The sequence below is a fragment of the Colletotrichum costaricense genome (assembly GCF_030867565.1).
Source record: "Colletotrichum costaricense strain IMI 309622 chromosome Unknown Scaffold_30.1, whole genome shotgun sequence".
In the NCBI taxonomy this organism is placed as follows: domain Eukaryota; kingdom Fungi; phylum Ascomycota; class Sordariomycetes; order Glomerellales; family Glomerellaceae; genus Colletotrichum; species Colletotrichum costaricense.
Genome location: NW_026848259.1, coordinates 249,295 through 267,411, shown reverse-complemented (window position 1 = coordinate 267,411; position 18,117 = coordinate 249,295). Strand labels below are relative to the sequence as shown.

Genomic DNA, 18,117 nt, shown 5'->3' with positions numbered 1-18,117 from the left:
TTAGCAGCGGGAACAAGGATGAGGATGACGATGATGATAATGACCAAGAGGATAGCGACGACGATGGGACGGACGATGAGGACGCGGAAGACGATGATGGCACTAATCAGAAAGGGGAAGGAAGGCAAAAAGGAATGGCAGTGGAGGGAAGTCTGGGCTACTGAAGGTTGTGGGCTATGACAAGGACACCGCAGCTATTAGGCCAGAGAACTCGGCATCGTAGACGTTTATCAATATGCCACCGACGCCTCAGCATTCAATGGTCCGGCTGCCGTGACTGCTGAGTTGGGCCTGGTTCTCGCCCTGAAGCGTTGGTGGATGCTTTGGCTACCTAGTCGGTCGGTCGTTTGTATAGAAAAGCGAGCTGATGCCAAGCGTGGCGGCCAACCTTGTGAACTTGAGGTGACTCATCGGGTTTTGAGAGCACGGCATACACTGCACACGAATCGGCAAGGAGCCCAATGCGAGGAATGATCTTGTAGTTCGGTTGCTGTCTGGGTACAGCGAGAAATCGTCGAATTCTGGCACTAGTGATACAGTCTGACAATGTCATGAAATGCGAGGCGAGGCGGGATGGCGTCGAAGTAGACCGGGTAATTGGGACAGCAGTGCGTGGAAGTGCTACAATTGTTGAACAGGGCATTAGCCTGGGCGGCAACCAAGGAATCGGGCGCATCTCCGAGGAAGAGATGGAGGCCTCGCCACCTCCGATGGGAATGGGGGCAATCCGGGATCAATTGCTTGGAGGACTGTGTACGGGAGCCTAGCTTTGGGAGGGTGAGTCGCGACGACTTGTGTAGATGACAAATTCTGAAAATTGATGTGATTTATCGTATGTCGGGAAGAGTGGGCGATCCCTGTTTGCCTCTGGTCAGTATCTGAGTTCAATGTGCGAAGGATGGGTTTGGTCAGAGAGGCCCTATCTCGCAATTTGAAGTCGGCAAATAACTCGAGTCAAACTAGAAGAAGCAAGTCTGTAGAAGAGCCTGGTGTCTTAGGTACACCTAAACAGGAACTTACAGTATCTCGGCTGTACGTTATTCGATACCAGAAATGCATCGGCTCTCGGTCATGGCCCAAGCCGCCCGGGCCCTGTCTTCATCCTGCCTTCATACCAGGGCAATTTAACAGTCCATCATCGCCATCAACATCGCTTTTTCGAATACCTTGACTGACCTAGTGCAGTGTATGGTCGACAGGTAAGCTGCTGGAGAGAAGCCAACGCGTAGCCAGCCAGACATTTTTCGCCCAGAACGTTCCTCGACCGAGCCGAGAAGGCCAAGGGAAAACCCCGCCAAGGCTGCCAACGTCACTGATGCCAATGTCGATGCCCGACTTGCCATCTGACGTCGCCTCATATGGTCCTGCTCGGTTTCTCTTGGATCAATGCATGCCAAGTGCGCACATTTGGCGTGCGTCTATCTTGGGTAGGTACATAGATAACGGAGATGCGATACTGCAGTGGCGCTAGGAGTCAATCCAGGCCGTCAGAATGGGCCACGTCAAGTTTGGCGCGTGATGTGTGGTCCTGAGGCTGCCGCCTTGGACCCGGGCAGAACCTCGGGAGCACCTTCTCATGGGCACTCTAATCGCGCCTGACTCTTGCGAGGTTGGGATAAGGTACGCGCTAATCGAACAAGGTTCGGGGGCTGGTCGACTACCTTACCCTGCCCGAGGTGGAGTGTGCCCTGGCACCTGGTAGGAACCCATTGGAAAATGTACCAACTGGGGCAGTTTCATGGTTGGCGCCGTGCGACGCCTCTCAGAATCTAGTGGAAGTCACCGAGGTAATACCGGAGACACCATGGTGTTGGATTCTGGGCAGTCGGAAGAAAACGTGGACCTGGAAGGCGGTCTGAGGTGGGCCACACAAACGTCCCTTCCCCTTACATACTGGATACTCCTGCAGGACCACGTCAAGACGAATCGTGGGCTTTGCCTATTTCTTCCTCCTCCCACCCCCATACACAGCAAGAAACACCACTTTGTTAACCCTTCATGCCAATCAAGCGGCTGCCGTGCTGATATAGATACCAACACATAGAGTAGGTACCTCTGACATCTGACAGTTGACATCCGATTTGGATGCTCCCTGCTCAATGGGCCCATCTGCCCTTTTGCACTTTGCACTTCATGTTTCCTTCAGTGACGCCCTTCAATGTGCATTTGTACACACATGTTTCTTATTGACAACAGGTGTCAAAGATTAATACCATTCTCCCTCGTCCCAAGAGGCTGCCTCACCGGGCGCCCAATAGCGCGTTCCCCTTCTTGCGTGGTTGTCGTTCCCAAGTTCAGGCGTTGCCTGTCACATCTCCTCCCGTTCAAATATATCCCTCATGGACCAACATACATCATCATCACGATGACAGACTTGATCTGCAGGTAGGTCAGCAGCCTCCCATTTTCTCATGACAGCCCCACTCTCCAGACGCCTTCACCTTTGTCTGCGTCTGAATTCCAGCAATATTAACAATGTCCTCCTCGACAATGATGACGATGATAATGATGGGATTGTTTCGGAGGACAGCAGCAAGCTTTCCGGCGCCTATGTCGATACTAGCCCCAATTATAACTCTCTCGCCATGGCCACCTGCAACGCTATCGTTGTTGCATCTTTCGACACGTCTTCGGGCGCATCCGCTTCGCGCTGTGTTTTGCCCACCGCTCTCATTCTTGTCATAATTTCTGCTCCGCGATCGTTCTCAAGTTCTCCATCTCTATACGATACTCCAGACCATGGGACACTTCCATAAAAGCGGGGACAGCAGAAATCGTCTTTCGTAACCTTGTGGCTATTGTTCAACCCTATGCAGAGTTCGTTCGGCTTCTCGACCAGCTAAAAAACAACACGACCCTCGATGCCATTTAGCGCGACCTCTCTGAGCTCTGCCTCGCCGGCGTGGGCCTAAGCCATTGAGCCCGTACCATGTTACCGAGTCGTGCACCTTCTCGAGAATGCCAACGCCCGATTATCGCAAATGTCACGAATTTTCATCGGCATTTTCACGCAAAAGGTGTCCGCAATCCCGTCTGTTCTGAATGCAACACTTCTTTCCATGGCCCCCGCCGTCGACCGGCGACAGGAATAGTATCAGATAACCCATCCCGAGGGCGAAGGTGAAGACGGCGACAGTGTATGGAACCAGATAGCCGAGGGTATTTTCCATCCCCTCATTTCGCAAGTTCCAAACCGGTGGGACGACCACATCTCCGTCGCTCTACCATCACGTACAACCACGGAGTCCCTGCTGGAGGTGTGCAGTCTCGAAGACGGTGTGAGTTCAATGTTCAAGCCAGCTTTTTCCCATGAAGATCTGAATACCTTGTAAGTGATTCTTATTTACTACATTGACTGTTTGCGTCAGAGACTGACCGCAAAATTGGCTCGGCGCTATCTTTGCCTAAGACGTACTCTGAGCCCTCGACCGACTTTTTGACCTCCTCGTTCCACGCCGCCATACCCAACTCGGTACCCTCGAATCGACAGTAGAACGACTCGACGAAGCCGCGCAACGTGTCAAGGGCCGCGCCAGCAGTTCACTTCATGCCAAAAGAAGCCGCCATTCCGTCTTCATCCCAAACCAACGGCCCAACCCACGGATATCATTCTTACCCCACCTTGCCGACCTGACCTTGCTTACCTTACCTGACCATTAACTCTGTACTTTATTATCTCCAGATCCGAACCCGAGTTTTCTTATCTTCCATTCCGTAATCCTCCCGCGAGCTCAAAGTGTCGATCTTTAACTCCCATCTCCACAAGATCCGGTACGTATGCTTGAGACCTTTGACGCCTTGTTGACAGGGCTTTCGGGTCTAGTCGGCGTGTTGACTAGCGACCTCGAAGCTGTGAGTGTTGGGAAGAGGAAGAAGCGGAGATACGCAAGACTTTTGGAGGAGTCGAACGCTGGCTGAAAGGCTGCGGAAGAGGCCACGAGGCCGGGACACAAAATGCCACTGGAACAGAGAAGGTAGCATGAGCCTCAACAGGCACAATGCCTTTGTTGGAAATTGGTCAATATTTTGACTATCAACCGCTCGAAGGCGTTGGTACATCCGTCTTAGTCTTTCTCAGTCTTTGTCTTTGTCTGTATTTCGACCTCTTCATAGGCGAATATGAGAGAGACAGAAGCGGAAGGTACGCAGATATGCTTTGACGCCATCTAGCAGTCAAGAGGCGAGGTCTACTTAGCTGGTGGCATAAACTCGGATTTAAAGCGATTAAGTCACTCGCTTCTACTTTAGATGGCTACCAGGAGGGCCTGGATTCCGCCAGATCACGCTATGCCTCTCGCTAAGTAGGCAACAGGGAAGTGAAAATGACTGTTTTGTAGTCATCACACAGCTAACCAGCCAACTAGTAAAGGGCGAACACTGTCCTCCTCCAACTCCTCGACGCGCTCTCCAACGACTCTCGGCTCTTCCCTCAGCCCCCGACATCAGCTCCGTCAACGTGTCTTCAGACCCTGATTCAGACTATGCCGTCGTTCTTTCCATGTACGAGGTGTACGCACACATCCTCTGATGTCACCTAGCAGTTGATCGGTACTGCCTGCTTGACTGCTGGCATAGAATCGGCGCTGGAGGCGACCAAGTCTATCGCTTCCACTTCAGAAGGCTGCCAGAAATATCTTGCTTTCCCAGACCACGCCCTGACTCTCGCTGAGGAAAGAGACGCGGCACGTCAGCCAAGAGAGGAACTGCCGGTGCGCAGGAAGGCAACAGGCCGCAGGGCCAAGTCATGTGCTTGGATGTGGTTGAGAGGATGCGTCAACATGTATTTGACTTGAAGTTGAGTTTAGTCAATTGGTCGCAATAGAGTCATCGACGAGGATTGTAGAAGACGGTTATTGGACGCAGGAAATAGGCACAAAGCCCGCCCTGAATTAGAGGGTGTAAGCGAGTGTGGACCTCGGTGATTAAGTCGGAACACCCCCATTCGGCCACCCCCCCCATTCGGCCACCCCAAAAATCCCTCCTAGCTACCCTAATTAAAATCCTACCCTTAATCTATAAACTACTATAATAATTATAATTATTATCTAAACGAATTTCTTTTTAATATATATATTCTTTATTATATTATAATATCGTATACTAAAAATAAAGTTATTTAAGCGCTCAAAGTAATTAGAGGTAATACCTTAGTTAAGAAGGCTTTAATTAAGTTCGGGATTTTAAGGAGTATATTTCGGAATTATTAACGAGGTTAATAAGCTAGGGCGATCGTTTTTATAAATTAATAAAAGCTTCTCCCTTAATAAAAAAATAGGCTAGCTAAATAGGTTCGTATTTAATATACTCTAAAAGTTATATTAACTTATAAATAAATTAAAGAATTTACTAAGCAAGTACTATAAACTTAGGGGGATAATTATTTTTTTAAAAAAAGATAAATAAATACTTTTTTAAAACGGAACTTATTTATTAAAGTTTAAAAAAGTCGTCCTATAAATTTAAAGTATATTAATAAAGTATTTATTAAGGTAATTAGGCCCTAGTTCCGATTACTTAATATACTAGAGATTAAGGATATTAAATAGGTTAATAAATATAATATAAATAAGATTAGTATTTTTAAAGGTAAGGGATTTAATAGGCTAGTTTTAAGTATAGCTAAGACTAACGTAGTATAAAAAAAAGAGCTTAGATTACGTTTTTAAATCTTTATTATTAAGTATATTTTTATTAGTAATAGAGCTATTAAATTACTACTAATTTATAAAGGAAAGTTAGTTTAATAATAGTAGTTCCCCTTTAATTTTAAAAATCTTAATAGTTGGGAGTTTATAATAATAAATAATAAGTAAATTATAAACTAGATTACCCTTATATAATTAAAAGTAATCTTTTTACTATAAACTAAGCCCCCCCTAACTAGGGGACCTAACCTATAGCTAGAGCCTCGACTATTAATTTTAAATAAATATAAGAGTTATATAATAATAGAATTTATATAGGAGTACTATATTAATAACGTTTATTTATTATTTTTATTACTATATACCTCCTATATCCTCTAGTTATTAAATATAACTATTTTTAGTTTTATTAAAACCTATTATAAAAAGGAGCTTAATAAAGAGAATATAGTAAATAATTTTATTATTATTAAAAAGCGGTATTTTTTAGCCTATTATATTATAGCTCGTTTACTTAGTTTAACGAGGGATAATATACAAAGTAGTTAGAGAGTAACTAGCCTATAACTACTTAATATAGTTATACCTCTTAATAATCCTATAATATTATCTAGCCTAGCTATATTATTAAATAATATTACTAATACTAAGTAAATAATTACTAATATTACTAAAGTCGTTAACTAGACCTCTATAGCGTCTATTATTAACTAGTTAACTCTTAAAAAAGCTAGCGATCTCTATAAGTAGCTAAAACTATTTATAGAGCTTAGGCCTAATTACTATACTTAATATCTACTTTTCTATAAAGTTAAAAAAGCCTTTAGTAAGAAGTCCTTTTTATTAGCCTTATTTTAATAATAAGTTCGAGTTCTAAAAGCTAAAATTAAGCATATAGCTCCTAAGAAAAAGAAGAGTATTTAAATAAACTTAAATACTAAGTTTACTAATATTAAGGATATAAAGAGGGCTTAGGAAGATACTAATAAGCGTTTAATTAATCTTAGTTAAATTATAAAGGTCGAATTACTTAGTAAGGGTAGTGACTATATTATAGTAGTAGTAGAAAGTAGTTAATTAATTAACTATAGTTAGTGGCGATGTGCCTAGACCTATTTTTGATGGGGTGGCCGAATGGGGGGGGTGGCCGAATGGGGGTGCTCCGACTTACGTAGACAAAGATCAGGTGAAATTCGGTGAGGCTATGGATGATTGAAGCTATCACGAAAACCTTGATATTGAGCGAAGTCACCTCGAAGCTTCCTGGAGTGAAGTAGAAAAGTGTACCTGAATGGCAGGCTTGTCAGGTGGCGACATCTTCTGCGTCACAGAGAATGAAGATGAGGCCAGTAGAAGTGTTCGGAATGGGCTGCCGGGAGGTAAAGTCGGCTAACATGTTAGATAAAAACCGAGAAAAAATAGATTCTGTTCTGTACGTGCTGTAATCTTCTTGAGAAGGCTGTCGCGGCACTGCCTACTTCTCCCTCGCCCCCGTCTCCAAGGCTCCCTCTTACTCGTGGACGGACTTCTCATCTCGATTGACTCATTTGCATGGCCACTCTGTGTGTTGGTATACACGTAGGCAGGTCAGACCTTTCGGTCGCAACGAGGTTAATAAGTTAGTATAGGTCTATTACGTATATATAAAAGGGGAAGATTATGAGTAGGGCCCGTAATCCTTTTATAAGTATAAGTAAGTAAAAAGGTCTATTTATATAAGCCTAAACTACTTATTTATTACCCCTATCTAATTACTTAATAAGGTCCCTTTTTTATTTCGTAATTTAATATTAATAATTTTTTTATTTTTATAATAAAAAAGGGTAAAATAGGGGCTAGGTTCTTTATTAATAAGAACTAATAATAAAATCTATTATTAATCCCTTATTTAAAAATACTTAAAGCTATATATTAAAATTTTAATATAGCTTTTATTATAATTATTTATATAGAAATTTTGTTATCCCCTTTTTTTAATTATTTCTTAATCCTCTAATATATATAATTTATATACCTAAATTCCTTAGAAATTATTAAATTTAGCGTAATTAAAAAAGAGCTTTTTATTAGTTTAATTACGTTTTAAATACGTATGTTTTTTTTTTTAACTAAAGCCTAAGAGGCATATATATTCGCTAAATAACTTATTATTTATAATATATTACTAATTTAGTTCCGTATTACTTACCCTTTTATTTTAATTATAATAATTCCTTTATTAACGAATTATTTAAAGGACTCATTTAGTATACTTTTTATAAACCCATTAGCTAGGTTATTATTATTATTAATTTAATAAATTTCGTAGAGCTTGCGGCGTTTATATAATTATTAAAGTATTATAATATTTATTATAAAGTACTTTCTTTTTATAATACTTAGTTTAATAAAATATTTATATAATAAGTATAAATTTATATAAACTATAATAAGGATTTTTAGAACGTTAAGTTATTTAATAATAAAGTTTAGAATAGTTAAAATAGTATAAGTAATATTAACGTTTATAACTATTCTATAAACCTCTAATATTAATACGCTCTAAGTAATCTTTTTATTTTTTATAAAGCTATAGTAAATAATATTATTATTAATTATAAAGCTCTTATTAATTTATTTTTTATTTATAAAAATAATAATATAACTTAGTTATAAAATATAATTAGCGTTATTTATAAATAACTTATTTACGAAAACGAAGAATTTTATTATAATTAAATTTAATAATACGAATATAAGCCCTCGGTCTAAGTAATTTATTTATTATTTAATATATATAGTAGTTTTTTTTTAGCTTTATAAGCGTAAAAGATCGACCTTAACGGGATTATACTTTTAAAAGAAATTATATAATACGGTATATTTTTTAATTATATAATATACGTAATATACCCTAAGTACGTACTTAACGTAATATAATAATTTTAATATAAAAACTATTATATAATTTAGAATAAGTGAGCTACCCTACGGTAGTATTAGTTAAAAAGGTTAATAATAAAGGTTGGCCGTAATAGTTAGTTATAATAGTTAGTTATAATAATTAGAAGTAGCTCTTAACTATAAAGGTTTTAAACTTTAATAATAACGTAGAGGTTTTTAAAAAAAGGGCTAAATAGGCTAATATTTACTACTCTTTATACTAGAGCTTATAAAAATTCTTTCTATCCTTATCGCTTTTAATATTACTTAAAGCTACTCTCTATTTAAACTAAATAAATTTACTAAATAAATTTACTAAATAGATCTACTAAATAAACCTATTAATATATAAACTACTACTCTCTTAGTATATAGTTAGTAATTAGTAAGCTAAAGATACTTATTAATAAGTCTACCCTTTTTAAGCTAAGCGCCCTTAGCTAACTCAATACTATAATTATCGTAATTAATATAAGTACGCCCGAGGATTAATAAAATACTTTTTAATAATATAAAATTTAGCTAAGTAATAATACGAATACTATAAATAGCTAGGTTAATATAGATATTAAAATTTAATATATTAATACTAATTTAAAAATTATATTTTATAAAATTAAAAATCCCTTTAATATAGGCTATATTATAAATATAAAAGAATATATAAGGGGCTCTTTAACCCTTAATAAAAAAGAGTATATAATATAAAATTTAGCTATTTATATAAGCTAGTATTAAGAGGTTTTATATATATTAAAATAAATATAGCTCGCTCTCTAAACGGCTAAAAATAAAGGAAGGTCGGGAGCTATTAATAAAAAGAAAATAACGGTTAAGTTAGTTAATTTTAATTAGTAATTAAGTATAGAGCGTAATATATTTAGTTTTCCTTAATACGTAATATACGGTACGGCCCCGGCGGATTACTCCGTCGGGGGGTTTATTATTTTTATATTTTTCTAATATACTTGAGATTTCTTTTTCCTAAGTACTTAGTTAACTAATAGCCGGTTTTATAATAAATAAAGTACTTTTTATTAATAATACTGTGGCTATATTAATTCTACTTATTAAATCTAGTTTTTTTATTAAAGCTATTATAAGTATAATTAGTTTAATAAGTAGTAAGGACCTTTTTATTATAAGTACTATTTTAAAAATACTATTACTACTTATTACGGTTATACTCTCTTTTTATAATATTAATTAAAATACTAAGCTAGTAATAAATATTAATAAATATAAGTACCGGGTTAAGGATAATAAGTTTATATTTTAATATACTACTTACGTAATAAAGGAGTTAATTACTTATATTAAAAATAAATCCCTATATAATTAGCGCTTTATAAAGAATTATAATATAGTTAATAAGCGTTTATAAAATTTATTAGTTTAATTTACTTAGATTTTTATAAACTATAAAATATTAATAAAAGTTATAGAGCTTAGTAAAGTAGTTTTAATAACTTATAAATAGTTTGAAGTACTCCTAAGTCCTTTAATATATTACGTTAAAGCTAAATAAGTTAAAATATTACTAAGTTAGTTAAAATAAAAAGTTAACGCCCTTCCCTTAAGTATATTTAAAAAAGTACTAAAATAATATTACTTACTAATTCTTACTTATTAATATAATACTTTAAAAATCTAAAGCTTTTTATTAAAAATATTATATTTCTTATTACTATACTTATTTTTATTATTATAAAGCTTAGTAAGGTTAATTAATTAGTAAGTATTAAGTATAATATCGTTTTTAGTTTTATATCGAAATATAATATTTAATAAGATAGATTTTGTTATTAAGTAATAATAATTTTATTCTTTAGTTCTTTTTTTTTTTTAAAAAAAAGGTAATAAGTTAATTAGTTAATAGCGAGGCTAAAGTCGTATTTTTAATTATTTTAATTAAGTTAATTAAAGTTATATAAATTCTCTTACTATCTCTTTAGCTCGTTAAATAAAATTATTAATATTTACTAATTACGGGAGTAGTAAGTAAAAGAAATAAAAATTATAATATAATATATTAAAGTATTTAGTATGGCTATAATAAGTTATAATATTATTAAAAATCTAAGTAGGGAAGTATTAAATATTAAAAATATTAATAATCTTATTTACTATTTAACTACGATCCTTAATTATTAAGTTAATATTATTATTTATAAAAAAGTTTCTTAGTTTTTTAAAAATTATACTTTTTATTCTTAAGAAGTCCCTTATTTCTTAGCTTTAAAAGTCGGTTTTAAAGTCCTTTTATAGCTCCTCGCTTATTAAGCCGTTTTAATAATAAGATCTTATTATATAAAAAATAAAAGTATTAAGCTTTTTATTATTTATAAAAATAAATATAATATTAAATAAGCCTTATTAAGTTAAGTTAACGTAATCTTATTAACGAGTCGGAATTAGGTATAGTTTTATAATTTAAAAATATAAATAGGTTTAAAGTAATATTAACTAATTATTAAACCCTTCTTACTTATTACTAGGGCTAGTAGTTATTATACTATATTTAATAAAGTATATAATAAAAAATAATTATAAGAAATAATTATTATATTTAATTATAGTATAACGTTAGTTAGGTTAAAAAGAGTAGTAAGTCGGTTATAATAATCGTTTTAATAGTAGTAAGCGGGCTATTATTACTAAGTAAAAAATTCTACTTTTTTAATAAAGTATATAAATAGAAGGTTATTAAAATTAGCAAAAGGTCGTAAAAAAAAAAAAGGCCTTTTATAACCGTATTTCTAATAATATATAGAGGATTTTGTAGGCTACTAATTAGTAATTCCTTTTAGTATTTTTTGTATTTTATTTTTATTAATTTAGTCTCGGAGCTTTTATTAAGTTAAAAAGAAGTAAATTTATTAATAATATAAAATAAATCCTTATTACTACTATTATTAAGATCTTTTCTTTTTTTTAATATCTTAAAATACTTTATTATTAATAAAAGAATATTTATTATTAATATATTTATAATTCTAAAAGTCTTATTATTACCGAGCGCTAATACGTTAGTAATCGTTAGATTAATCTCTTAATAATTAATCTCTTTTTATTTATTATTAATTTAAAATAGTACTTAGTTATAATATATTTAAAATAAATTCCTTTACGAGCGGCTCGATTAGAGGGAAATTAGTAGTTATGATAAGGCTAGTAAAGATAATATTAATAATAAAAATAAAGTTAATAATAATAAAATAATTAATCTTTTTATAATAATAACCTTAGTAAAAAAGATTATATATAATAAAGTACGTTTTTAATAGCCTATAATTAGTTAATTAATTATTAATTAGTAATAATAAAAGAGAATTAAGGTAATATAAACTAAGCTACTTATTATTAATTAAATAAATAAAACTAAGTTAATAAGTTAGAATAATTAATAAAATAAGTCGAGGCTATTCTTTTTATAATTATATCCTTATTAACTTTTAATAAAAATATATATATATAATTTAATTATTAATTAGTATTAATATATATATAAGTAGGTTAGACCTTTTAGTTATAACGAGGTTAATAAGTTAATATAGGTTTATTATATATATATAAAAGGGGAAGATTATAAGCAGGGCCCGCGATCCCTTTGTAGGTATAAGTAGGTGGAAGGGTCCGTCTGCACGGGCCCAGACTGCCTACCTACCACCCCTACCTAACTACCTAATAGGGTCCCTTTTCTGCCTCGTAATCCAACACTGTGCTTCGCGCTTGAGGTGAGCAGTGACGACACAATGGTCATGTCAATGGAGAAAAAGAGTGTGTTCATGACCCAGTTGCCCACGAGTATCGGAGCAATCGTGCCATCCCAAGGTCGTGAAGCGCTGGCTTGCTAAAAAGGCAAACGCCTCCACCCTAGCAAGGTACCGGCGTTTTCTCATTGTTCCATATGCACATGAGCAGCCGCGCATAGACAGGCAAATGATCTATATGCAGACGAATAAGTAGGACGAAGAGGTGAAGGTAGATATGCCAACCAGGGTCGTCGAAGTTGAACCGGTGGAGGAGACCACGATTTTTACGCGGAATTCGACCTTGGAAGACCGGCAATTTCCGCATCAGCGGACTCGACCATGACCCTGGAACAGCAGAGAAAGACTCAACAACAGATGGTAGATATTAGTATCCACGTCAGCAGAGCAAACCTTTCAATCAGTACGAAGCTCAATAATCGTGATGTCGAACTGCGAATGTGGATTAGGGGGGAAGAAGTTGGTGGGCAAAGCCCATGATTTCCGTGTCGGTTGCAAATAGGTAGAAGGGCCGTATGCAAGGGCTCGACCACCTACCGGATCCCCTTTCTCTGCCGTCAATATTCCAATCGTGGCTGTAATCCCCCGTGAAGACAGAAAACCAATCACCTGGGCAGTTCGCAACGGAAAGAAAGCAGAGAAAGCAAGCCACAGTCGAAGGCAAAAGCCACTGGTTTTGTTACTTCAATGAATGGGTACCGTTGCTCATGGGCCTCTGGGATGCATGGACATTCCTCCGGGAATCCCGAGGAGGGCCGCGGTACTGAACAGGTGGGCACCGGGCTAGAGCATGATACCTTGCTGCGCGAGAACGCAGGTGATGGAGAGGAGAGGAGAGAGTGAGACAGACGAACAAGTGACGATCTCATTGGGCGCCGGGTGGATGAGTCTGATAAAGTACGTAAAGAAGGATTATGTGGTCTGATCGGTTAGCAGACTTGTCTCGCAACGCCATCGGGGGAGATCCTCTCATTCTTTCCACCATGATGACATGTCTTGACTGCCCGGAAGGCGAAAGTACTCGCTTCAGCAAGCACCTCATACAATGCTTCACGCAACGCTTCAAGCAAGGATAGATAAGGTACGCTCCAAGGATGAGGTGAAGTACGGTTGCCAGTGGACCTGAGTTCGCCTCGGGCCTGGGGCCCACTGCACTGTACTGCACCTTCTGAAGTATGAAATGATTCAGGTCGGTGGGGTTGTTCAATACTGAGGTGTAAATGCAAGGCAACAGGTTCCTACGGAGCTGTCGAAAGCGCGTGACAAGACATTCTCACGGCAGGGAATGAAAAAGACTGCGGCTGCAGACTTGCTGCAGTTGAATGGCATGAGATGGTGCGTGGGCAGCCCGGCAGCCGAAGGATGAAGAAATCTCTGTTGTAACCTGCCCTGGGCAGAAAGACTTGGGATGCGGATGGGGCTTTCCTTCCAGGTGGAGTACTCAGTACTTGTCGACTTTAAGGAAGGTGAGGCGGGTGAGGTGGCCCTGAAATCAGCATGACTGGAACAGACCGGGAATCAGCCACATCAGCACTACGTATACGAGGTAGCTACTCGGTGACGTACATTAGTCCAGTCATGCCAGGAGCAAGTCAGTCCATGCTAAAGAACAAGGAAGCTGTGAGGTTCATTTAAGGTTGACACCTCACTTTACCCACACTCAGTGTAGACCAAATGGAAGGTAACAGTGGTCCTGGAACGGTCAGGTAGGCACGTGCTCACGTACCGGTCGGTACGTACGCGGGAAGTGGCCCTGATCCCCCATCGTCGGAGCAGTCGATCACCTTGAACCGGAACTCAGCAGAGGCAGATGACGAAGAATCACAGAGAAAGAATACTTGATACTCGGCAAGCAAGTAATCTCAACCGTGCCCACTGATCGTCGAAGGAACCACCCTGTTGTCGCGATTGGAAGTGTTGGCTGTCGCTCAGATTCGAGACTATGTGAGCGCGAGAGGAGAAGAAAAGCAGGTTGACTAAAACCTGTCTGACAATGTCATTGTGTAATCAGTAGAGCTGTATCGCATCATGCACAGAGCGCACTTTGCACTTGGAGAAACCACCTCAAGCATCAATCATGGAAGGTAGCACAACTTTTCAGGTTGGAGCGCCCTTGGCACCATCAAGGTTGTTGGGCATGTCAGACGAGCCGCTAACAATGGAACCTTGAGATTTGCCTGAAGGTACCTTATGCAGTTGACCTGGCGTGGGTAGGGCGTCGACTGCCGACTCCAAAAGCTGTCAGGCGCACGGTTGGATTTGGCCGACCCACTCCAAAACCTACCGCGGGCATGGTTGTCTTTCAGGGTCCCACACTGTGGCACTCATCACCTCATTCTTTCAACCAGACCCCCTCGCCTTATTCACGTAGCGCGGACCTTAATTCAACCTCTCAAGAGTCAGGTCCGATTGGATTCTCGGTCTCTCGGACAAGAGCAACATCAATGGAGGCTTCCTGTTCCGATGATATGGAAGGCGGGAACCAGGGGATGTCTTCTAATGGTTTCACGGTACCCACCTTACCTTCCATTGCCATCCATGCCGGATAAGTAGCTGAGCACTGCGTAAGATAGGTGCGGAAATTGCACACTCTCTGATTGCTCTTTCGAAAGTTCCATCTCCCATCACACCTGCTCTTCGTGAACTGGGGAAGTCGTCACCCCTGCCCACAATCAGGCGCAGACGCAGTTCCTTCTCCATCGAGTGTTTCGGCATCTGTGCCTGCACCATGGCTTCTCGCCTCGGTTTGCACCAGCTCTCACCAGCAACAGCATCACCGCCAATATCGGCGTCAACGACCACCTCACCCGCGATTACTTATCCTCTTTGGTGTTCCGGTCATGAACGAATCTCCAGTGGCAGCTTCAGCCAACCAGCATCCACGAGGCATGTTCCGGCACTGCGTCGCTCCAAGAGACAAAAGCTAACATTGGCCCGCAGGACCTGGCACCAGCATCGTCGCTACCACGCCGCCGTCACTGCCAAGAGCGGCCTGACCGCTCAACTTTCGCCTGGAACTAGATGATCGTGAACGAGCGGTGACGAGACGACGAGATGTCGAATTCCTTCCAAAGCGTCTTGCAGCATTGGATGCCAACGCCGCGGGCACTGGATGGGCACTTACTCCCTTGGATGGCAGTCACTCCACTACCGGGATTCTACAGCCGTGGGTGGCAACTACTTGGTAACGCGACGCCTCGCGAAATGTTTCGCCACTTCCGAGCATGCACAGGCAAGCTCAAGCGGCTACGCATATTCCAAGGCCAGCCGGGATGCGAATGAACAGTATACAACCCCAAACTCGTACGACGGGTCTCGGCAATCCCCTCGTGCTAGCAGCCAGGCTCCATTCATCCAGAGCCAGTCCATATCTGCTCGTATGGACTCTCGATCACAAGCAATCTCTGTCGCATTGGAAGACCGATTCGACCTTGAGGCCGCGGGCCCGCGCAGGGGCCACTTACAGACCATACTTGTGATCATTGCGGCCTGCCCAACCTACGGTTTGAGCCTCCCTTTTCCACCTCATGCAGAGATCATAGAGTTCAATTGACCTCTTCGTCAGCCCACGGTTCGAACCAATTACCCTGTGACAGGGATACCAACAGTCTCTTTGGAGCAGTACATGATTCCTCATCCACCAAAGTTGCAGGGCAAAGCAGTACATGGTTCTCAGTCCGAAGCGGTAGCCGATTCAACTGTTCCAATCCCCACTGCAGACCAAGTCACTCTACTGCAGGAGGAGATTGAACGGCTCGAAGACGTATTTGTCGCCCAGTGGTTCATGCATCATGGTCTTTTGTATTGGTTTGCACAGTCTCGCGACATCTCCACCACCACCACCATCGTCATCATTATTATCATCATCGCCGCCTATCAACATCCCACGGTAACGTCTTCCCTTTCGCCATATTTCGGCAGTCGGAGACGGAGAAGGCCCAGCCTCTCGCCATCGGCTATGCCCACACAGAGAGCGCGCCCTTGACAAACGGAAATCACTCTCAGCCTGCTGAAACCCTCTTGTCCTTGTCAAACAAGGGCATTGCCGTGGGCTATGGCAGCAAAGCAGAGGCATCAGGGTACGGTAACAACAACGGCAGTTTATCAGATTCTTCTCAGCGCGCACACCTGCTAATACATTTTTGTGGCCAGAACTTAGTTGGTGAGTCTCCCATCGACGACATCCCCAAAGACACCACCAGAACCAGAAACTCCCGTCCTTTGCCCAAGTCGACGAATCTGGTCTTCCCACTCTCTTCTAGCCACATCACTGACTAATTTCGTAGAGTGGGTTCATCATCGATCCTCAGCCACCATATACCGCAACAATAGCTCGACGGTATGATGCCAGCCTCTCATCACAACATCGTGTGTTCCACCATTGATAACTTTCTGATCCAATCTAGTAAATTTGTGGCAATCGTATGGCCTATTACGTCCCAACGATCAAGAAGCAACGCGACTTCTACTGTTGCGTTCGCATTCGTGCCATCATTCCGTATTCCCCGCACCGTCGACGCTTCCTCTCCTCCAATGCCGACCGTGAGTTCACCACCTCCACTCAAAATAACGAGCTGATACCCCGTCTCTAAACTGATTGCAGCATCCTCGTCCACGACTCGGCCTGAGTCGTTGTAATCCTCCACTTTGACAGTCTCGTGAGCCACCACGCAACAAAGTGGATGACAGATACCCGCCACGGACCGTTCATTACTTGGTTCCCCGTCTCATACTGATAATGGGACGAGAATAAGACGGCGACATGGGGTACCGGCGTCGTTGATGCTGTTGAGCTGAAGATGCGCCAGGACCTCGGCAAGAGTGACTCGCGGCGGAGAGGTAAGACATCTCGCATGACACACTCCCATCGTTTGCAAACATTTGGCCGGCACTCAAGCCCTCACTTAAGAGCATCCCAAGGAGGACAATCCGATGCTCTGATCAACCAGGTGAACAAACTATTGCTGGAGACGGGTCTCATGGAACACCGTCAAATCCCTTGGACGATGACCGTCAAGACAATGGTGCCGTTGAGCGCCGAGATTGCTCCGTACGTCCAAATACCATCATTACAATGTGGCCATTGACCAATCTTCCAAATCTCAAGCCTTCGGCAGCATACCCTACAGATCCCCCGGCAGGACCCTCAAGTGGTCCCATCCGCCCGGGCTTTCCGAGCATAGCCATGTCCGCCACAAACAACAACACCATCTGCGCGGCGAACAACATCGTGTGGACAATCCGGGCAGATGTCCTAGCCCTTCAACCCCGCCTTCAATCTCTAGGCCGGCGACGATAGCAACGACTCATTCGAACCTCCGCCACAGGAGACCTCTGCAGTCTACTCAGCTCTCGCAGTCTCCCCATGGAATGCCGGTCTGTCACCGTCGCCGCCGCCCCTCATCAGCCTCAGCATCCCGTTCCCAACTCCCTAATTTCCCGACTTCGTGACTTCACGGTTTTCTTCTCCTCTGCAGCTCGCAACCCCACCGGCCAGTCTCGTGGGCCATCAAGCTTTGGAGATTCTGAAGGATGCGCTTCAAGATTTTACAGAATCGCTATTCTCCCCATTCCCGCCATCCTCTCCGTCCTCCCTGTCCTCTTCATCCTCCTCATTCTCCCTATCCTCCTTGTCCTCGCGTGACCCAAATGTTCTGTACATCTCTCTTCACGTCTACCAAAACGGAGAATTCTACCCTGGACCACCAGAGAATGCAGAAATACCGGATGGAGGCCTCGACCACTGGGGTACAGGGCTTGGATTGGGAAAGAATTCG

General features: G+C 40.6%; 1 protein-coding gene across 1 annotated transcript; it reads left to right on the top strand.

The window, feature by feature from the left end:
• Positions 1–15,965: 15,965 nt before the first annotated feature.
• Positions 15,966–17,775, top strand: CCOS01_16431 (uncharacterized protein; the record flags this gene model as incomplete). The annotated part of the gene is made up of 8 exons (XM_060464567.1): positions 15,966–16,187; positions 16,262–16,419; positions 16,629–16,679; positions 16,792–16,882; positions 17,089–17,179; positions 17,290–17,390; positions 17,448–17,570; positions 17,626–17,775. 8 exons carry the CDS (start codon positions 15,966–15,968, stop codon positions 17,773–17,775), a joined length of 987 nt encoding a protein of 328 aa, XP_060304883.1.
• Between the last annotated feature and the right edge of the window lie 342 nt (positions 17,776–18,117).